The 20,045-nt window shown below is 47.0% G+C and overlaps 1 protein-coding gene across 2 annotated transcripts in view; it reads left to right on the top strand.

Annotated features, from left to right (window-relative positions):
• The window catches only part of MGLL (monoglyceride lipase), a 61,591-nt gene extending 42,973 nt beyond the window's left edge, over positions 1–18,618 (top strand). For both annotated transcript variants that reach the window (XM_041425991.1, XM_041425990.1), the window contains exons 4-8: positions 2,455–2,591; positions 4,112–4,222; positions 8,176–8,265; positions 13,707–13,922; positions 14,862–18,618. In XM_041425991.1, the coding sequence (XP_041281925.1) occupies positions 2,455–2,591; positions 4,112–4,222; positions 8,176–8,265; positions 13,707–13,922; positions 14,862–14,987 (680 nt within the window). In that variant the 3' untranslated portion in view covers positions 14,988–18,618. The remainder of the gene's footprint in view (positions 1–2,454; positions 2,592–4,111; positions 4,223–8,175; positions 8,266–13,706; positions 13,923–14,861) is intronic.
• Positions 18,619–20,045: the final 1,427 nt, after the last annotated feature.

Raw genomic sequence — 20,045 nt, 5'->3', positions numbered from 1 at the left:
AGAACAGAAAATAGTAGAATAAAAGACCATGACCTAGCAATGCCCCCTGGCTAACCCTGTGTGAGGGGCAGGGATAATATTAAAGCAAAGACTTGCATGGCTTTCCTATCCCACATGTGAGGACAAACTGCTGCTCAGGCTCTGTGCCATCTGAGTGGGGAACAGGAGTTTGGTATTTAAAACCAGAGTTAAAAGGGGGGTTCATTAAGTTATTAATAACAAAACCCTGGAAAAATTGAAGAGGAACTTGTCACAGCATTGCACAGGTGTTTCTTGGATTCTACAATCATTGCTTTGACTGTTACAAGCAGTGTCACTGTTATGTGGTAGGAGCAGGGGAAATTCTTCACACTGAGAGCCAAGGAGGCTTTCCAGACCTCCCTCAGTCTCATCCAAAAATAGACCAAAGACTCACAGCTCCAGAGCAAGGACTCATGGCCCATTTACAGACCTGGGCCACGGGAACTTGCAGTCTCTGCTTGCACAGATGTCTGAGCACTTGGGAGAAGGAGAGACTAGAAGCAAGTGAGGCAGCACTGGAGAAAAAAAACCCTGAAGTGCAAAGCTCTGTTAGGGAAAATGTTCCTCTCTCTGGACTGTTCAACTCATATTAACCTGCTACATTTGGAGCTGAATAGTAGGCAGATAACACATTTGAGGACCATAAAGTGAATGGACTGAATGTGTATAAAAGTTGTAATAAGCTCACTTTCCATCCGTAACAAAAACCAGTTTAAAGTCATTAGTTCTTCTAGCCACACACATGGTTTCACTTCTAGAGATTATCATGACTTGTATTTTAATTTGCTTTTCGATTTGTTTCTGGTCACTGATCCATGGAGGATGCTTGCTGCACCATATTTTGGCAGGAATTGCAGTGTGTACATGGAAAGCAGAACTGGTAAAGCGCTATTTATAATTGATTAGCATGATGTGTATGGGTTTTTGTGGCAGTCAGGGTGGCTGATTGCCGCCTTCACTGCCAAAAGATCCAGCCACGGAGACCACCTGACAAAAAAACAAGTTTGGGGTTCAGTTTTTCCTAGATGGAGTGAATTTAGTCCAGATTTTTATTAGAAGTTCTGCCTAATTTGCAAGGTGCTTTTTTTGGGTGGCTTACAAGAAAGCTGAGACCTACTGATTCCCACTGGTATGACCACTGCCAGCAGATGTGACTGACTACCTTTGTGGCTGTGTCAGTGGTGCTTTTCTTTGCTGATCACTGCAAGGGGAACCACCCAGCATGTCAACAATTATCAGCTTCACCTCCTTTAACAAGCCATTGTCCCTTTGTGTCTATAAATGTGCCTCAGTGCCCACTGGAGAAGGCCTAAGGAGACGCCCAGCAGGAGGGAGATGTTCAAGACCCCCTATACCCTAACCCAAAGGGTGGGATGTGTTTTCCCCTTCACAATTTTCCTTAACAACCTGCATGGAACAGAAACAAGCAAAGGGCTGTTTCTAAGGACAAGTCCTATTTGTGACAGACAATAGCATGCATGTGTGGTCAGGTAAGCATGCAAACTGCTTCCCCAAGGTGGTATTAATTTCAAGCCTTTGCAAGCTCAAAATTGCCTGGGGCTGTGTTGGTGGTGATGCTGGCTCCACCTCTGCCAGGGATGCCACTGTTCCCATGGCAACTCACCATCTCCCATTTTAATCTTCCCCTTCCCTTCCGTTAGGCAAGATAATTCCCAGACACAGAGTGAGGGAAGAGTCCAGGTGTGGTACAGTTTGCATTAACACTTGTTTAAGAGGAGGTTGCTACTGGATACTTGCCCATTGCAGGCTGTTGCAACCTCCATCACTTGACCCCGTACCTCACACAGACGAGGTTTCCAGCCCACCCAGCACTGCAGGGTATCATGAGAAAAAGCAGGACTGTGGAGTTTATGCACATTCAGGCCCTGGAAAAGGCAGTGTCCATGGACCATTAAATTTATAGCAACTGTATTTAGTATTCAGAATCTTTCTGTTTCTGGCTAAGATGCTACACAGCAATTACAGCTGTACAGTGAGCCACCAGACCCAAAGCATATGATCCCTGAGGCAAATCCCCATTTTCCAGGATGCAGTGACCCATCAGCAAGGCAAGACAGCCCTTCCTCATCCTGATGTTGGAGGCTGCCAGAAGTAAATTGATACTCTTAGCTTTGGAGAGCAGATAGAAACATGGGGGAATAGAAGACCAAATTTAGAGGCCCCTTGCAATCCCTTAACAGTCTATGATTCTGTGATGTTTTTTTAAAAAGTCAGGTCATGGACAGTATGGCACTTGACAGTTCCATGCAGTTTTCTTTGCATTTCTACAGCACTTTTTCTGTTGAGAGATGACTGCAGGAGAAGGTCAAGTTAGGACAGAAACAGTCCAACAGGCTTATTTCTGCCAGTCCTTTCTTGACTGTAACCACTGCTTCAAATGCCTTAGCTGTGTGCTCTGCTTTTCCCCTGCAGTTGGCCATGGGCAGAGCGAGGGTGATCGTATGGTTGTCTCAGATTTCCACGTCTTCATCAGGGACAGCTTGCAGCACATTGATCTCATGAAGAAAGAGCACCCCAAACTGCCTGTTCTCATCCTGGGGCACTCCATGGTAAGCACCATCCTCTACCCCTCCCAGCAGCACCCAGGATATGTGTCATAGTCTGGTGGTACTCATGGGGATGGTGGGAAATAACTCGTTCCACAGCAGGAAAGCAAAACTACAAGGAACCTTCCCTTCCACTTCATTCACTGACTGATTTGCCAGCATGCTACAGCCCCAAGATCTGCCTTAAGTAAAAGTAAAGAGAGTCCTTAACTTTTCTACCCCCACTATGGCCCTAATTAGCCATTTGCAAGGAGAAGCCTGCTTTTTGACATGACCATTCATTCCCGTGGCTGTGTGGTAAGGCTCACCAGCTCCCTGCAGCATCAGGTTTCCCCTTTCATTTTAACCACTAACCAGGAGGTTAAGCCCTCCAAGGCTTTGTGAGCAGCATGGGGATGAAGCATGAAAATACCCTGTAGCCTTATTCTGTTAAACAACCTTACAGGAAAATGTACCAGGGATTAAGGCTGCAAAAACAAAGGCACTGATTTGGTGAACAGATCTGAAGCCTGATTCTGACAGCACGGGCCAAATCCCTTTATTCAAGCTAACAGTATTCCCACTGATGTCATTGATCTGCCCTCCCTGCCTTCCTGGAGGAGAGGAAAATGAATGAGTACTTTGGGATTCAGTCCATGCTCAGATAAATAAGTGTTCTGGCATAAGAAGGCATGGCATGCTCTGAAGGGCTCCCGTGCTCCAAAGCCACCGTGTAACAAGGAGCAATTTCCCAGTGAAGTCTTTGAGATGCTTCTCGCTGCTGCTCCATTTAACAAGCCCCTGGTTCTCCAGAAATGTGCAAGTTCCCCAAATATTTCCCTTGGCAACTAATCCTCTGCAAACTTTCCCAAGCAAGCCCACGGGATCCCTTCCATCTGCACCCCTCGCCATCAGCCCTTCCTCGTGCGGGATGGCTCAGCCTGGCTCTCATTTAGCTCCAGACCATGGGCTGGTGTTTGCTGCCAGGCCCTTGACACAGCACTGTGGGGCTGGAGGGGCTGGGGACACTTGGGAGGAGAATATTTAATTCCCATTAATTAGTGAAGATTTTCACATGCCAGTGGCAGCATTGCTGTTGCCCAGGTTACCAGTGGCACAGCACGGATCAAGCCCAGCTTCAGGGCATCCTCCCCATGCAGCATCAGTTCTGTCAGGCTGATAAACCCCAACTAATTTTTCAAGTCCCACCTGAACTACCACTTCAGACATTTTCTTCTTCTCAGTCCTTTAAAGTGAGGAGGACACAAGGCATCCCAGGGAGCTGATGGATGTTGCATGGAGAGTTGAGTTGCGTGGCATGAGGGTTTATACCGTGAGAACAGAAAGCAGATCTCTTCTCCCCCACAAAACCCAGACACTTCCAGTGCTTCTACTCCTCCAGCCTTCCTTGCTGACCCCACTGGACTCTCAGTGGGGCAGAAGTAATTGCTTGCTTGGACTAAACCTCTTCCAGTAGCAGGATTATTATACAAACAAGATGTTGGCACCTGTATTAAGCTGTGGGCTGTTATTTTGCATTGCAGGGGGGAGCCATCTCCATTCTGACAGCTAGTGAGCGACCCAGTGAGTTTTCAGGCATGCTGTTAATCTCTCCTTTAGTGGTAGCCAGCCCAGAAGTCGCTACTCCCATCAAGGTAAGAGCAACCCCACGTTGCACATGGTCACCTTGCTCTTCTGCAGAAGGAAAAGTGCCAAGACCTCTGGTCTTGAAATGCAAAACCCTGCTGGGATCTGTGCCACCCAGATGCCAGTCAATACTTCTAAGTATCTCCCCCACAGTTCCACCTACTTTTCAGAGGGGAAGTGAATCCTGAACCTGTCCAGAAAAACCTGTTTAAGCAAGAGTTGGGTACTGGTGGTAGCAGACTGTGCTTTCTTCACCTCACCCCGTGGCAGCCCACACAATGCTGTCCTTTCCCTTCCTCTCCTACAGCTTTCTTCCTGACTCATGCAGAGTCTGGTATAGTTGCAACACAGGCTGCTGGCTAAGTCAGGCCAGGGTTATTTTTGGCATTTGGGGGATGACCAATTTCTGAACAGAACTAGAGCTCCTCAGTCCCAGAAATCCTTTATGAGCCTCAAAAGAGGCTCCCAGCTAAAGCATCACTGCCCCAGCTGCATCCCATTTGGTTTGGTACCATAACTGGTTCTTGTCCAGACCATCTCTTTTGGTTTGCATTTAGGCTTTATCCCCCCTCCCATTTACATCTGCCCTCCAGAACTGTTTCTGAACCACAATTGCATTGCCCAGTTTGCCCTTCCCCAGAGAAGTTCTGCAAAGAAACTGAGCCTCAGTTCTCTCCTCCTTTTTGCATTCTAAAAAGAATAAACAACAATCCTAAAAGAAGCTGGACCAAAGGGAAGGAGCAGCTAAACCAGCACGAAGGACAGAGCTTCTCATTCCCACAGGACTCCTTCCTTTATCCTCTCTCCTTAGACACTTCTCCTAGGGCTAGCTTCTTGTTTTAATTTACTTCTAAGCTATTTCTCCTTTTTTTTTTCTTCTGTGAGGAAGGAGACAGATTGCCTCAGCTTTCAGTATAATCCTGTCCCACTGTCTGCTGCAGCCAAAGCCATGTATGGACCTCACAAATCATTACAAGCACCAAAGGGTGTTTTCTAATCACCTCTTTTCCACTGGAAAAAAAAAATGCATTAAGACCTCTAGCTTAAGATGCAGGACCCTGCTGAGGTCTGCACCACCTGGATGCCAGTCAATATTTTCCTTCTAAGTGCTTTCCCATAGTCCTACCTAATTTTAAGAGTAGAAGTGAATCCTGAAGTCATCCAGCCCAAGTAAACTTATTTAAATATGAGCCAGAGTACCAAAGTCTGGTTTTAGGAGGCTGGTTACTGATTCTTCATGTGAGGCTACATCTGGCATAAGTGTCCTGTGAGCACCAGTGCCCCTGCTTTTTCTTACCTGGGAAAGCAAAAAAGAATAACTATTAAGAAAAAATAATAAACAGTCTGAATATGAGAGAGGCTGTTAGCCCTTTCTTTCTAATCAAGGGAAAAAGAGAATGATTGCTATAGCTTTACCTTTTGCTGGATGCTAAACCCTTTCTGAAAGAAGGACTCACCAGTTCTGTGGGAACTAGCATTACTGTAGTCTGGTTTGTTGCAGATCTGTACCAGCTGTTGCTTTATATCCCTGTAAGAAATAAATGCAATGATGCATTACTTAGGTAGGAAATCCTATTCTCTAACTGATGTATTTTGGAGGTTTTTATATGGTCTCTTTCCTAGAAAGTCTCTCTCATGTAATGTTACAAAAACACAGTCAGTTTCATTCTCTTTCAAATCTATTGCATCTCAACACTGATAAAAAATTAATTATTCCTGAAATAGCTCTGTTCTGTCACACTCAGTTGAAATCATTTTGGGAGTTGAAGAGGTATTTGCAAGAGGAAGGATTGAAAACCAGCAGAGTATTCCTGCATAAGCCACATTTTCCCATAAAGCTGTGTGGTTTTTTTCCTCTGAGAGTCAGAAAACATTTCATGGTGATTGTGCTTCTGAGGAACAAAGGCTTAGTTTTCCCTTGGAACTGGTACGACTTCTCAGCCCTGGGCCATTTCCCAAGGACCACTGCATTCATCCCTTTGCTGGGGAAGTTTCCAGCTGAGCAAGAATTTACCTTGGCCTGAACAAATGAGGGCTCAAGACAACAATAACAGCGAGCCAGATGACACACTGGGTCCTTCAGACCCTCTTAGAAATAACCTTCCCTGACTGCTGAGCCAGCCCTGGCAGCAGCAGATGCACAGCATGTTTGCAGGCTCTGTGCAGGAAGATCAAATGCTGCTCTATGCAGAAACAATTTCACCAGTGCCCTGTAAATCCTGTGTCATGATGGAAGCACCCAGTTGCAAATCCACTAGAGTGAGAGGGATCTTGCTGCCTTCCCCCTTTTCTTCTCAACTGACCTAGACAAAATTCAGCTGTGAATCTTTGCAGTTTCAAAGGCTGCAGAGACAGGAGTCACATATGCTGGCAAAGGGCAGAGCAGGGGTGAAAGAGCATCTCCCTCTACATTTCAGCTATTGAGTGCTTTGAAATCAGGTGGGCAGGACATCTCCTTAGGAAATATGTTTAATCCTGGTGTTTAATCCTGTACTGACCCTCAGCCTATTGTTTCAGGACTCACTACACGATATTCTCCTTACCTTCTGTGTTTTCGCCTCTTGCTGATCTGTTGCTTTCTAACCTGACTGGGCATCACATTGGTCACTGTCTTTCAGCCTGAATCTACACCCAGTAACAGTGGGTGCAAAGGACTTTTCCTAAGGTGTAATCAAACTGGAAGAAAGTACTCTATTAATTTTTATTGTTGTTGTTGCTTTATTCCTTTATTCTGTTCAGTTTAGCAAAGATTATAGTCATCAGGTTCAGAGTCCATAATCCTGCCTAGCACACATGAAGGTGCATAGCTTAAATCACCACTGCCTGGAGTTAACATGAAATGAGGAAAACCCCATTCCTTCTTGGATAATTATAAACTCTTACCTGCATTGTTGTATAGTAAAAATTAACTTTGCTGACACAATGCCATAGCCATTGAGGGCTCAGTATACTGGCAGACAGTGACACTGGGTCCTACTCATGTCTACCCCAAGGTACACACTGTTCTCAAAGCTGCTGTGAGTCTTTACTGCTTTTCACTCCTCAATGACTTTGACTTCAACCTTGTGTTATTCCTGTAATATCATAATTAATCTGTCATGTGTCATCTGTGATCTGAAGTGCCAGGGAGTGCTTCAGAAATGAAAAGGTATCTGCAGAAACAGAGGGCATAGGGGTCAGCCTACGTCCAGTTAGCTGTGAACACCACAGCACCATAAACCAGACCGATGAACACTAACTGTGTATTTTCTGACTTAAGCAGCGATCACTTAATTAAAGGCAGCTATTAAAGATGAGAGCAGAGCTCTGGTATCAATGTGCTTGTAGTGCTATTGAAATGAAAGATGTTACCCTTTCTTCTACCAGGAGTTTCCAGCCTAGGCTGCTCAGTTCTTTTGTGTGTGGTTCCCAGGAGACGTGTGAGCAATGGATTCCCTTAGCCAATGCATGCACACTTGGCTGTTGTTTATTTACAGGTTCCCTGGAGAATACGCTCATCAAAACGAGTGCAGCCTAGGCAACTGCTGCAAATGGCACCCAACATCACCTGTGCACTGCAGCCTGAGATCAGAGCTGTGGCAGCAAGGAAAGGGCAACAAAACACCAAAACCCAGCCCTCTCAGAGCTGGAAATGACCTTTTCCTATCAAAGTACTTAACTGAGGCCTTTCAGAAATTAACTTAAGAATGAGGAAAAGCCGCAGCACAATGAAGTTGTGCTGCTGCATGTGGACGGACAGCTGACGGCATTTCAGTCTAGCACACCCACTCCCTGCTCCCAGGAGCAGTTTAAACACTTTCCTCGTTAGGAGAAATGTTTTAAATATAGGACAGATCTTTCTCTAGAGTTAGTTGACAATTCTCAACTGTTTAACTCCTGTGCTGATTTTCAGGATTTGGGCCTCTATGTTCCCTCTCTTCCTCTAACTGGCTCTTTGACTGCTTCCTTTCCTCTCCCACAGGTTTTTGCAGCAAAAGTGCTCAATTTTGTGCTCCCAAACCTATCCTTGGGGTCGATAGATCCAAGTGCAATTTCCCGGAACAAGAAAGAGGTGAGAACCTTAATATAATTTTAACTCACTGTATAGTTGTTACCTTGTCCCAGTCCTGCCATTTTTCTTTTCGAGAAACCCACAAGTGTTTTGCTAAATCAGGAGGGCAAAATGTGTGCAGGTGTAAAAAGGTGACATGACTCTGAAGCCAGTGGAACTGACTGCTCACAGAAGGCTGTGGGAAACCAGCTGCTCCTCCCTGCCTTGCACCCGCAGCTGCTCTGGGTACCAGACATGACAGAGAGCTACAGGTGCAGGGGGAAGAACATGGGAGCCATGTCTTTGTCTCTGCTGCACCACCAACACTCATTACAGCAGCAAAACCCAGCTCAGGTAGCAAACACACTGCTAATGTGCATGGAACTGTCCTGGGGTTGAGTATTTTATAGTGCCACAATAGCCTGGGACTGGTCTCCCACTCACACTCCCTCCTGGTAATAACTGTGTCAGCCTCTTCATGCCATCACTGCACAAACAGGTGTAGTTGCAACTGCTGCAAGGGTTTTTCCTTCTCACCATCGTGGGAGGAGTGAAAGGAGATTGTCAGAAACCCTAAGTGAATGAAGGTGCTTGGGCTAGACCCAGAACTTGGTGCATTTCAGAAAGCACCATTTTTTCTTGAATTATAGAAAATGGCACTCAGGGGTGTCTCAAGAGCCTTTCTGGTGCAAAGTGGTCACTTGTTCCTGTGCTCCCATACTCACATCTCACTGACTGTAATTTTCCCTGCTGTTCATTCAATGGTTCATACCTTAACTAGGAATTAATAAATTGACTTTCTCTGGGGAGGCAGCTCAACCAGCATTAGAATTGAAGCTGAAAGGGTCAGGGGCAAAGACAATGCCAAGATCTGTGTGGGTGCAGTGCACTTGGCCTCGGCATATTCCACATCTTTGGCTCACCTATTCAGAAAACTGGAAAGCAAAGAGTTTCCCAGAATAGCCTCAGGGCTCAGGGTTGTTTCTTGGCACTGCCAGAGGGGTTTTTGTTCCAATGACTTTCAGTTCACTTATCCTTGAATAGAGCATAAGATTTCACTGTGTTGGAGGTGGAAAGATCCGAGGAGCTGAGGAAAAGAAAACAGGACTAGTGTGGAGTGAGATCATGTGCATCCGTTGATGCACCGTGTGACATATGCTCCAAAGTACCATCTGAGGCTGCACAAAATATCTGCCTGGGAAGAAGGCTGACTCCAATCTAGCTGTAGAAACCTGTTCTTAATTGCATTCAGCTGCCATAAGTCGATGCACATAATTCAGAGAAAAGGTTTAAATTAGACAATCAATTCACTAAAATGACACAGAGGAAAGTTTTCACATCTACATTTGTGTTTAGAGGATAAAAGCAATCAGTGCTCTGGAGGAGGAGAGGCATTGGAGAGCTTTATTCCCTACCTGAAGAGTGAGCGTGTCTGTGACGTGTGTGTCTTTACCTGCTTCTGCACTGATTTGTTATGTGACCTGAACTTTGCTGCAGCTGCATTTGAAGGATGTTTTAAATTTAAAACACTTAAAGATGTTTTAAATACACCTCCAAGAGCTGGATCCTCTTCTGGAAGATGCAACTGCTGCACTCGATAGCTTCGTAGGAGAAAAGAGACGATGTAGGGACATCCTGAATAATAATACATTTAGGAAAGTGTCAGAGAGCTCTTGAAATTGGCACACAGCATTGACTGAGCACTTCCGTGTTGTGGGGATGTTAGGAGTCACCACAGCAACCACTGGACAGACTTTATAATAATTGCTATTGTGTTGTCTTTCTAACCACATATTTGCTGCTGCTTCATCTGTTCTGTGATGCTTCAAGTCTCTAAAGCTTCCTTGGAGCATTGTTTTGCTCTGCCCTTTCCCTTTCCGTGGATCAAGGGAGAGCCTTTTGCAGTGGATAAAGGTGTAGGTCTGCTTCCTTACAGCCTGCCCATAATGGAGATGTCTTCCAAACAAGACACCCTGTGAGCTGTGTGCTGCCTTCTCACTTACACATGAGCACACAGCTGACATAGCAGCTGTGGGTAGTGATGTAAAGCACTTTCCTGACCCCCTTCAAACACCAGGATTTGAGGGTCCAGGCACTTACTGAAGACAAGACAGCATTTTGGTCCTCTACCTGCCTCTAAGCACACTCCACCGTCCCTTTGGATTCAAGACGCTCAGATTTAAAGCACACAATGTGCTGGAAGCATCCATTATTTATATGTTACACATACTCTGCTGCCAGACCAGCTTTCTATTCACTAGAAATATTTTTGGGACAACATCCAAGAATTTCCTAATGAGTTTGCGTTCCCAGAAAGCTGTCTTCGGGCTATGGGGACTGAAATATGGAATGATATAGAGATGTTTGTTTGATGTTTGCTGTACCAAACAAAGAGAGAAAAAAGAGATCAAGAAGCAACCTTAAAAACCAGTCCTATTATTCTGAAGAGGAATGACTTGACAGTGACAGGAACCTCTTTACCCCAGTAATCTTTGTTAGCTGCTGTTGACTTAGTGGAATGGTCCCCCTGACTTAAGCCTTGCTCCTGCCAAATCCACAAAGGATGAGGCTGCAAGAGGAGATGCAGAGCTCTAAACAGGTCAATGCAATGCAGCAGCCTGATGGTTGCTTCTGTACTGGAATTACATAAAGATGAAAACAGCTGTTGTGAGAGACCCTGGGGAGCCTTTGCCTGACAGTGTCTGGAAGCAGTCACAGGCTCTCCTGGGATCACCTTCTGTTCTTGCCCCCTATCTCACAGCTTGGTGCAGCAACAACAGTTTTGGGCTTGCAGGGTTTGCAGATTGTAGCCTGCAAAGTATGAATTCCCTGTCTTTCCTCCTTCCCCAGGGAGCTGCTGCTTGGCACTCACCCCATGCACTGAGCATTAACTCTGACAAGGATTCCCTTCACTGACTATGAACAGGATACTGCTCTTGCACTCCTGATCATTTTGAGCTGGGACTGGATTTGGTCTTTAATTTTTCTCCTGCCATCATCTACACAAAAGTATTTGTTGGCTGCTCAGTAGCTAAAAAATCCCCATTCTTTCAGACAACAAGAGAAAGAATGAAACCCTCCAGGTCATTCTTGTAGCATTTATGGGCTGGGGAGGGGGCCAGCTCACATGAATTCATCACCACTGTTTTACTCCATGGGAAGGGACCTTCTGTCAATCCATCCACTCATCCTTCCTGAATCCCCACTGCAAAATCTCTTATTTATTACATTCAATTATAAAAACAACCAAACAAACCCAACAAATGAAAAAGTAATAAAACCCACCCATCTCAAAACTCTGTTGCTTTAGCACAGTGCTGTGACATAGGTCCAGATTAGACTGAAGCCAGTTTCTAGGTAGCTAATGCAACACAGTGGTTTTGCTCAAAAAGCTGATGAAAGTCACCATGCTTGGCTGAGCACACTAGGGTAGACCCAGATGCCAACACAAGAGAGAGCTGCATCCCACCAGGTGCTTGGTGTTCTGAAAGTCCAAGCTGAGCTTCTTCCATGAGCACATTTACAAGGGAGCAATTTCTTCTAAACACAGGCAGTTCCTTGTCCTGTTTGAAAGACTTTGGAGAGCAGGGAAGGTACAGCTGGACAGTGCAGGGGATGAAAAATGCAGGTGGAGGTTTCTGCACCAAGCTGGTTGGGCACTGGGATAGTCCATGTGGAGCCAAAAGGACTGTGAGCTGTTCAGTCTCTGCTTTCCAGGGCCATTAGCAGGAGCAGAGGATGTTTACCATGTCTCAATGTCTTAACCACAGTCTCATCTTTGCAGTTGCCTGCAGTTTTCCAGACCCTCAGCAAGCACATACTTCTTTGAAAGGGAGATACCGTGTGTAAAATCCTAATATGATGAGCTGTGATGATTGTCTTTGTCTCCCTGCCAAAAATTACCCCTCACTTCAGAGCAGACATAATCTTGCACAGAGACCAAAATACAATAATAGCCTTAATCAAATCCTAGAAACATCCACCACTTCCAAGGATCCCTAAGTGAGTTCTATGACAGCTTGAATTTTTCAGTCCAACACAAAGTGGAGTGGCTGTACAGCTGTCCCTTCTTGGACCATCCTCAGTACTGTGGGCTGGTTCTGAATGGTGTTAGCCACTAACAGTACCAAATTTCCCTCCCCATCTTTCTCTTGCTCCAGGTAGGGATAGAAACCATGAATTCAAGCAGTGGGAGATTGTGGGGACTGGAAGTAAGAAAGTGATGGCGAAAGAGTTGTGAGCACCAGGGTGCCTCACTGCCACCTCCATTTCCAGTGCTTTGTGCTCCAACACATTTGAGATGACAACAGGAGAAACTGGCTTCAAACCCTCTGGCAAGTGAATGCATCTAGGTGGGAAAGCCCCACCATGTTCTGCCACCCTGTGAATCTCATCTCACAGGGAACTGAAGACAGAATCTACCCCAAAAGCTTTCTGTCCTACAGTGCCTGCCTGTGCTACACCTACACATGGCTGCATGTCCTTGGGTGGCTGTTGGGTCACCTCCCACCCATGGTCCCCTCAGGGCAGGCACGGGCAGAAGCAAAAGGACCTCAAGTTAATGTCTTCAATGTAGAATTTGAACAGACCCCACTGCCTGTGGGGAGAGGAGGAGACTGTTTTCAGCTAACCTATAAATAACCATCATTTCTATAAACATCTGCCAGGGTTGGGAGAAAGTGGAGGCTGTGCCAGAGACCAGCCCATAATCAAAGCATTCTGGCAAATATTGCGATAGTGGGGTCTGTGTGGGCCGTCTCCACATACAGTATACAAATATTTACTGTAGATTTGCCTGCTGCAGTAACTACTCCTTCCTAGCAACTTTCTGTACCAGCTCTTGAGCATTTTTATCCCCCCACAATCTGGCTGAGCAAGTTGTTGACTACTTTTTTTTGCCTACCACCTAATACCATCATTTGCTGCCTTGTCTGTCACGCTTTGCAGCCAGAGATGAGCCCTTGGCTTTGCAGTCACCTCTGTCAGTTTTCTGGAGGTGTAGGTCACCATCCCCAGACAGGGAAAGAGAACATTTCAGCCCCCAGCAGAGAGGATATTGGCCTGGAGAATGTCAGCTTCAAATAACACAGTCTGACAAACTCTCTGTAGAAGAGATATCACATTGGAATGACAGAAGGGCACAGCAGAGGAGAAAAATGCAGGCAGGAGCCTCTCTGGGAATGGTCTTTGTCCAACACTGGTTGTTTCCTTGCAGGAGCTTCTGTCAAAGAGCTCTGGCTTGAATATTTTCTAGTGGTGTAAGAGAGAAACGTGCAGCAAAGAGCATGTCAGGCTGTGGAGCAGTGCTGGTAAACCACACTTGACTCTGATGGCTGGATGTCCTGAGAGAGTAGGGAATGACTCTGCAAACCAAGGGAAGACTCTTCACTGCCAGGTTGATCTGCTTTTTCTCATATGCATGAAATATTGCTAATCTTAAATTACCTCCTTCTCCCTGCCAGATGGAATCTTACACATCTGATCCCTTGGTCTACCACGGTGGCATGAAGGTCTCCTTTGTCATCCAGCTGATGAATGCCATTGCCAGAATTGAGCGAGCCCTGCCCAAGCTGACTCTGCCCATCCTGGTGCTACACGGCTCTTCCGACAAGCTCTGCGACATCAGGGGCTCTTACCTGCTGATGGACACGGTGCAGAGCCAGGACAAAACGCTCAAGGTCATCCTGCTTTCGTGATTGTTAGGAGATTAAGCTGTCAGTGTTGGCCTGAGCACGAGTGACTGTGAGGGGTGGGAGCCTGCTGACCTCCAGAGAGCTGGAGGCAAACAGAGCTGGTGCATGGGTGAGGCTGGGCAGGTGACAGCCCCTTTCACCAGGAGGCAGCTCAAGCTCAGCCCTCCCTGGGCTCAGTGTGGTGTCCTTTCACCAGCCACAGCCAGGCTGGGGGCAGGGGATGCTGGCTGCACGCCTAGAGGGTGTCTTGGACATGAAGCAGCTTGGTGTAGAAGTAGAGCAAGTCTCATAAGCAGGTAAAGCATTGACCCAAAAGGCTCTTCTGAACAATGCCAACAGTGTGAGCACCAGCCTTACCTCATGTCCCAGCATGTAAAGGTGCAGGAAGGTCTTTCCAAAATGCTGGACAACAAAAGCCACTTCACATCTGCTCATTTCAAGAGAACCACAGCTGATTAACCAATTGTTAGCACATGAATAAACCTGAAAGAAAAGGGAGGGAGACCAAGGGAAAGCTTTTGTCATTGGAAAAATAACTGGATAGTCTGAGCATAAAAGGAGTAAAATTGCACAAGGCATGATGGGAACATCCCCCATTGTCCTTTACATTCCAAGGGCATGATAAGTATTTCCTCCTCCTTAGTGGAATGGGGCTGGGACATGCATTATGTTCCTAAAGGGCAGCAGGGTGCTCTGGTACCCACAGATGTCAGGCAGCAATGCCAACACCTTCCTTCTTGTTGATGGCCAGCAACACCAGTGGCATCTCCTTGATTTCATAACCTGCTACATCTTGGAAAAAACCTGACAAGCTGTGGGCAGGAGGTGTTGGACCTGTGGGTGTTGATGAGAGGGGACTGAAGGCTGTTCTGTTCATGCAGATTTATTTTTTCTGTGCTAATCTCTACTTCTTCCTGGTTGCAGGTGTATGAGGAAGCCTATCATGCCCTCCACAAAGAGCTGCCTGAGGTCTCTACCTCTGTCTTCACAGAAATACTGACATGGATTGGCCAGAAGGTCTCAGCAGCTGGGGAAACCAGCCATACTTAAGAGCAATTGCATCTGCAGCTCTTACTGGGGTTTTCTAGGAATAGATGTTTTTCTTACTAGAAATCTCTTGGGAAAAGATCTAACATGGAGGGATTCTTGGAATATTTTATCACACACAGCTTAAGGGAGGGTGGGGGGAGAGGCACAGGGTGGGGCATTATTTGCTGATGCAAATGGCCACTGCCCTAATCTGGAGAAGAGTTGATAGCTGTGGGATGCCCCTCACCCACCAAATTTTCTCCACAGCTTCCCCTTCTCTGCTTTTGCTGTGGTGAGTGGGGTGTGTTTATACTGCAATAATTATGGGTATGTAAAAGAAATCAGTATCTTCCACTTCATGGTTTTGATGCCAGGTGCATCCCTTGTCCCCACCATCCAGCACCTTAAACACCCTGGTCCTTGAGAGGAGAGCACTAACAAAGGTGCTGGGTGATGAGGAGAGGCTAAAGATGGAGTTGACAGCTCCCTGAAGGTGAAAGGCTGATTTTCAAGATCAGACCCCTTTGGATACTACCTTTTTAAGCAGACCAGGCCAGGGGATAGAGATGCCTCCCCCACCACCCTTCACATCCTCTGTGAGTTTGCACTTGGGGAAAGCATGTTGAACAGTGCTTTGATTTTCATCATCCAAGTAGGATCCCAGAGGGAAGAGCAGGAATGTGGAATCCAACCCACTTAGCACATTCAATTCCCCTGCTTTTCCCCATGTCAAACCCCCATCTCATCTGCAAGGTGAACTATTCTGTAAATATCCCTAGGGACAGGGTTTTTTCCTTCCTCTCTTCCTTTTTTTTTTTTTTTTTTTGTAACTCTCCTTTTTTTTTTTCCTTTTGGAATTAATCACTTGTGCTACTGAAACTGAAAAAGCAAAGTCAAAGTTATAAGAGAATATAGTAATATAATATATGATATAGAGGTGGCTGGAAGCTGGGAAAGAAATGGGAGGAGAGTAAAGAAGGAGTTAATCATTCCTTCTCTTGGCAAGGAACATTGTTGTCCTACCAGGATCTGGTCCTTTCACCATAACTTTACAGTCATAATCTGTTGTTTTCCTTCATCAGTTGGAAAATGTCCTGAAAATAATGCTAGAGGGAAGTGCAGAGCATCTGCTGGGTGGGGAGTAGCAGTGGGTGTCCTCATGGTCCACTGGTTTAGCAGGAGACCCACAGCATGAGCAGAGATCCTGCCCAAGCCCATCCCAGTCTCCTCCTGATCAGCACTGGGGTGGAGCACTGAGGGGCTGAGCTCAGCCCTTCAGGACATGTGGGGAGCTGAAGGCAGAGCATGGAGAGTGATCCTCCGTCCAAGCTCTGCCTTGCTGTGGCGGGGCATCCACAGACCCTGCTGTGCAAGCTGCCCTGGAGGAGCCTGTGGACAGGGCCTGTGGTGCAGCTAAGCCAAATTCTTGAGCTGCCTGAGTCTCTGCTAGCAGCAGGGTGAGGAAAGAGTTTAGACCCTGGATGAGAGCAGAGGCATTGTAGTGGCACAGTAAAAGCTGCACAGTGATGGCAGAGCAGCTGTGCGGGCCAATTCATCCAGCGTGATGGCCCTCAGCATGAATATGCTTCTTGGCACTATCCAAAGGGAAGGGGTTTAACCTGCACCTCTCCCTCTGATTTTGCAGAAGAGAATGCAAATGTTGCACTATGAGAGAGTGGGGCATCTCCCCCAGTGACAACCAGCCCTTACTGCCTTCCCTGGCAGCAGCAAGAAGCACCAACCACTGTGCCTTGAGCTGCTGTCCCCAGGGCTGGATCCCTCCTTTGACAGGGGGTCACCCACCTCTCCTCCCTTTGGAAGCAGTTCTAGCAAGGTTCAGGAAAGGGACCTCTGTGCAATAACAGTGAGAATCAGGGCTCAGTCCCAGTCAGTCCCAGCAGCATGGATGGATGAAAGATATGTGGATGCAGGTTGTATCCTTGTAGTTGCCCTAAGGGGCCCAAGTCAGGGAAGCTCTTTTATACAGGTTGATCCAGGCACTTTGGCATTTGTATTTTCTTGCCTCTAAAGAGAGGAAGGAGCTGTAGTTCTCCCAGCAACGTTAGCTTTTAATTGAAATATTATTCCAGTGCAATCGGCTGTTCTCAGCAGCCCCTGTAAAACCTCTGGTGACACTTACTCTGGGAAAGAGCAATGAGCAGGTCACCTGCTCTCCATCTCCCAGCAGCCTGTCTTGAGGCAATTTCTGTTGCCTGAGCAAGCTCCCTCCTGGCCAGATGCTGCTAGAGAAAGAAAGCAAGAAGAGAAACACTACAGCAGTGATAAATCTCACCTGCTTCTTCAGCTGGAAGGGGAAACAAGTGGGTGTGATCCAGAGGTGACAGACATTGCGGGGGTAGTAGCAAGATGATAATTTAAGGATAGGATTTTTGAAAGCACTTTTCTTGAGGAAGTCAGGAGGAGTAAATCAATGCCCACAATTTTTACATCCCTTCCAAAGTGACAAGCACTTTGCAGGAGTGGAGGGGGAAGTGACCCTTCAGCAGAAAGGTCAGAGCCCGTCCGCTCCCTCCAACCTGGCTTCAGGCAGAGGAACGTTCCTTGTCAGTGCCTTTGCTAAAATGCGTCCTTTCACTCAAGAAACATCTGCAGCTGAACAGAAATAAAGGGAAACAAATTACATTGATCTGGGGAAGACTTGTCTTTCAGTCTATAGCTAAACTCAGCAGTGGCACACAGCCTGGGGAAGCTGTTTGAAAAAAAGGTTTACAAACAAAACCTGCAAAGAACAGCAAGAAAAAAAAAAGCCAAATGACCCCAAAGCCATGGCACAGCAGCAGGTATTGCCACCCTCAGCCAGTTTTCTGAGGAGTTACCTTCTGAGGCAATTAACACAGGCAAACCTATCCAAAAGAAGCTGGGCACTGCCTGCACTGACCCCACAGACCCCTGGGCTGGCTGCTGAGCAGAGGGGCCACAGCTCCTTGGCAGGTGGGGAAACGAGAGCGGGGGGGAAGGGCCAGGAACAAACCAGCCTGGGCCAGGTGAGACACCGATCTGCACATTCAGCTCTCTGCTGCTGCTGATCCCTTTCCCTGCCTGTAAGCTCCTTTATACTGACCTAGTTAGGTTTCACCAAGCCCCGGAGGAATTCTTCCTTGGCTGACCAGATTAGCAATGAGCAGAGCAGCTGCTGAGGGAAATGTAATTACACTCTATTTCCAGCTGGCAGGTACCACTTGCAGGGAGCACAGCCAGCCTTACAATGTTGCTGTGCAGAGCTGCACGAGAGTCTGGTCTGCCTTGGAGAACAGGTGGCACTCGTGACTGAGCAATAGCAACGTGTAACTACTGTATATATCACCACCTGTAGCACTGAGAGGCCATTTCCCACTGCCTAACCCATCCCGTTTTCTATTTAGCCTGTCCTTTTTATACCACTCACCTTAGCACACTGCTAGCACAAACCCGTTGGGATCACGTTTCCTTTTACAAGTAATTCCTGAGGTTGTCTTTCTTGTTCTGTTGTGTTCCAGTTCAATAAAATACATTATATATATATATATATATACATATATAAAAACATATATACATACACATGTATTTTCAGTGGAAAAACCATATACAAGTTTAGGATTCTTAAAGGAAGACAATGTATATTGCAACTAATAATAAAGTTATGTTTTCTGAACAAAGTGTGTCTGAGGGTGTCATTGGTGACCATTCCAAAGTGCTTCCCACAGCCCAGATTAAACAACAGTGTGGAGCTGTTGGAGGATAGGCAGTATCAGGCAAACTCAGCCTGCTTCAACACCTGGTTCCCATGCTTTTGGAAGCCCATTAGAATGTGATGTTTGTCCTGAACTAAACCCAATTCCAACAGGAAGCATCTGCACTGTGGCCAGGAGTAACTGCTGATTAAATCCCACATTTTGACCCCAGCTGTGACTGCAGACCAGGCTGGGGAGTGGCTTTGATGCTCTCAGCTCCCGGGCAGTGCCCAGATGCTGTAAGAGCTCCTGGTCCATCCCGAGCTAGGGCTGGTGCTGTCAGAGTGCCCCATGCTGCAGAACTGCCCCCCTGCCCAGACTGTGGGGCTGGGCCAAAGAGCAGCCTCAAGGTCCTTTCCTGCTCTCCTCTCCAGCACATTTCAGGACAAGTCACTTGTTTGTGAGGGCTCCCAAGCCACTCACACTCCAAACCCCGTGACAACTGCTGCAGCAGGGGACAGACAGGACAGCCTGCAGTCCTGTCTCATGTCAGCCCTCTGGCCAGAGCCATTAGCAGCACCAGACCCAACCTGCAACCTTCATCAACTCATTTCATCTTCCTTATGCCTCAAGTCACTAAATCAAGAGATTAGTATTTTCCTTCTGCAGTCCTGTGCAGGCTCTGTGTCTGATCACACCCCAGCTCACCAGGTCAGGAGCTCTGGCCAAGGGCTTTGATCAACACAGAACAGAGCTGGGGCTTTTCACCAAGCCAGCAGGCACACCATGCTAGTAAGGAAGGTCATTAGTGACAACATTTGCTTTAATTCTGGCAAGTCCACAGCTCTTTCTTTTGATATTTTGGTGGTTTGTTAAGCTCAACACAGTTTTGAGGGTCACTGGAGGGTGCACACCATGGGGCAGGGGCTGAGCACAGTAGGGAGGGGACAGTCCTTCACAAGGCAGCAGCAGCAGCACACAGGAGCTCTTTTGGAAGTGCACTTCTCCCAGTGTCACCACCTGATGGCTGGTGGGCTGTCACAGCCATAGGTGGCCTTCCTGTTTTTAGCCTGTGCTTCTACTCTGATCCTGAGAGTCTGCAGGAACCTGAAGCTTTTGCCTTTTTCTCTTCCCTCAGCCTGTGCTCAGTCTGGTGTTATCCAAGGCTGGCTCTGGGGGCAGCCACCAGCTGGGGATCAGCCAAGGAATGGTAAAGCAGGAGCCAGAGCAGTGTCAGGGCGAGGGGAGAGCTCCTCAGGAGTCCTTTCCTGCCACCCTGGCAAGGACAGCCAGCCTGCATCACCACTGGGACAAGAGACAAGAGGTGCCATACTCAGTCACAGTGCAGCAGGGACCGTGCCTCTATCAGACTTCTGGCACCACCCAGGCCAGGCTCAGGCACTGAGAG

Source organism: Onychostruthus taczanowskii, unplaced genomic scaffold (assembly GCF_017590055.1).
Source record: "Onychostruthus taczanowskii isolate IOZ18803 unplaced genomic scaffold, ASM1759005v1 scaffold9, whole genome shotgun sequence".
In the NCBI taxonomy this organism is placed as follows: Eukaryota; Metazoa; Chordata; class Aves; order Passeriformes; family Passeridae; genus Onychostruthus; species Onychostruthus taczanowskii.
The sequence above is the reverse complement of the archived record's forward strand: the minus strand, read 5'-3'. Positions and strand labels throughout refer to the sequence as shown.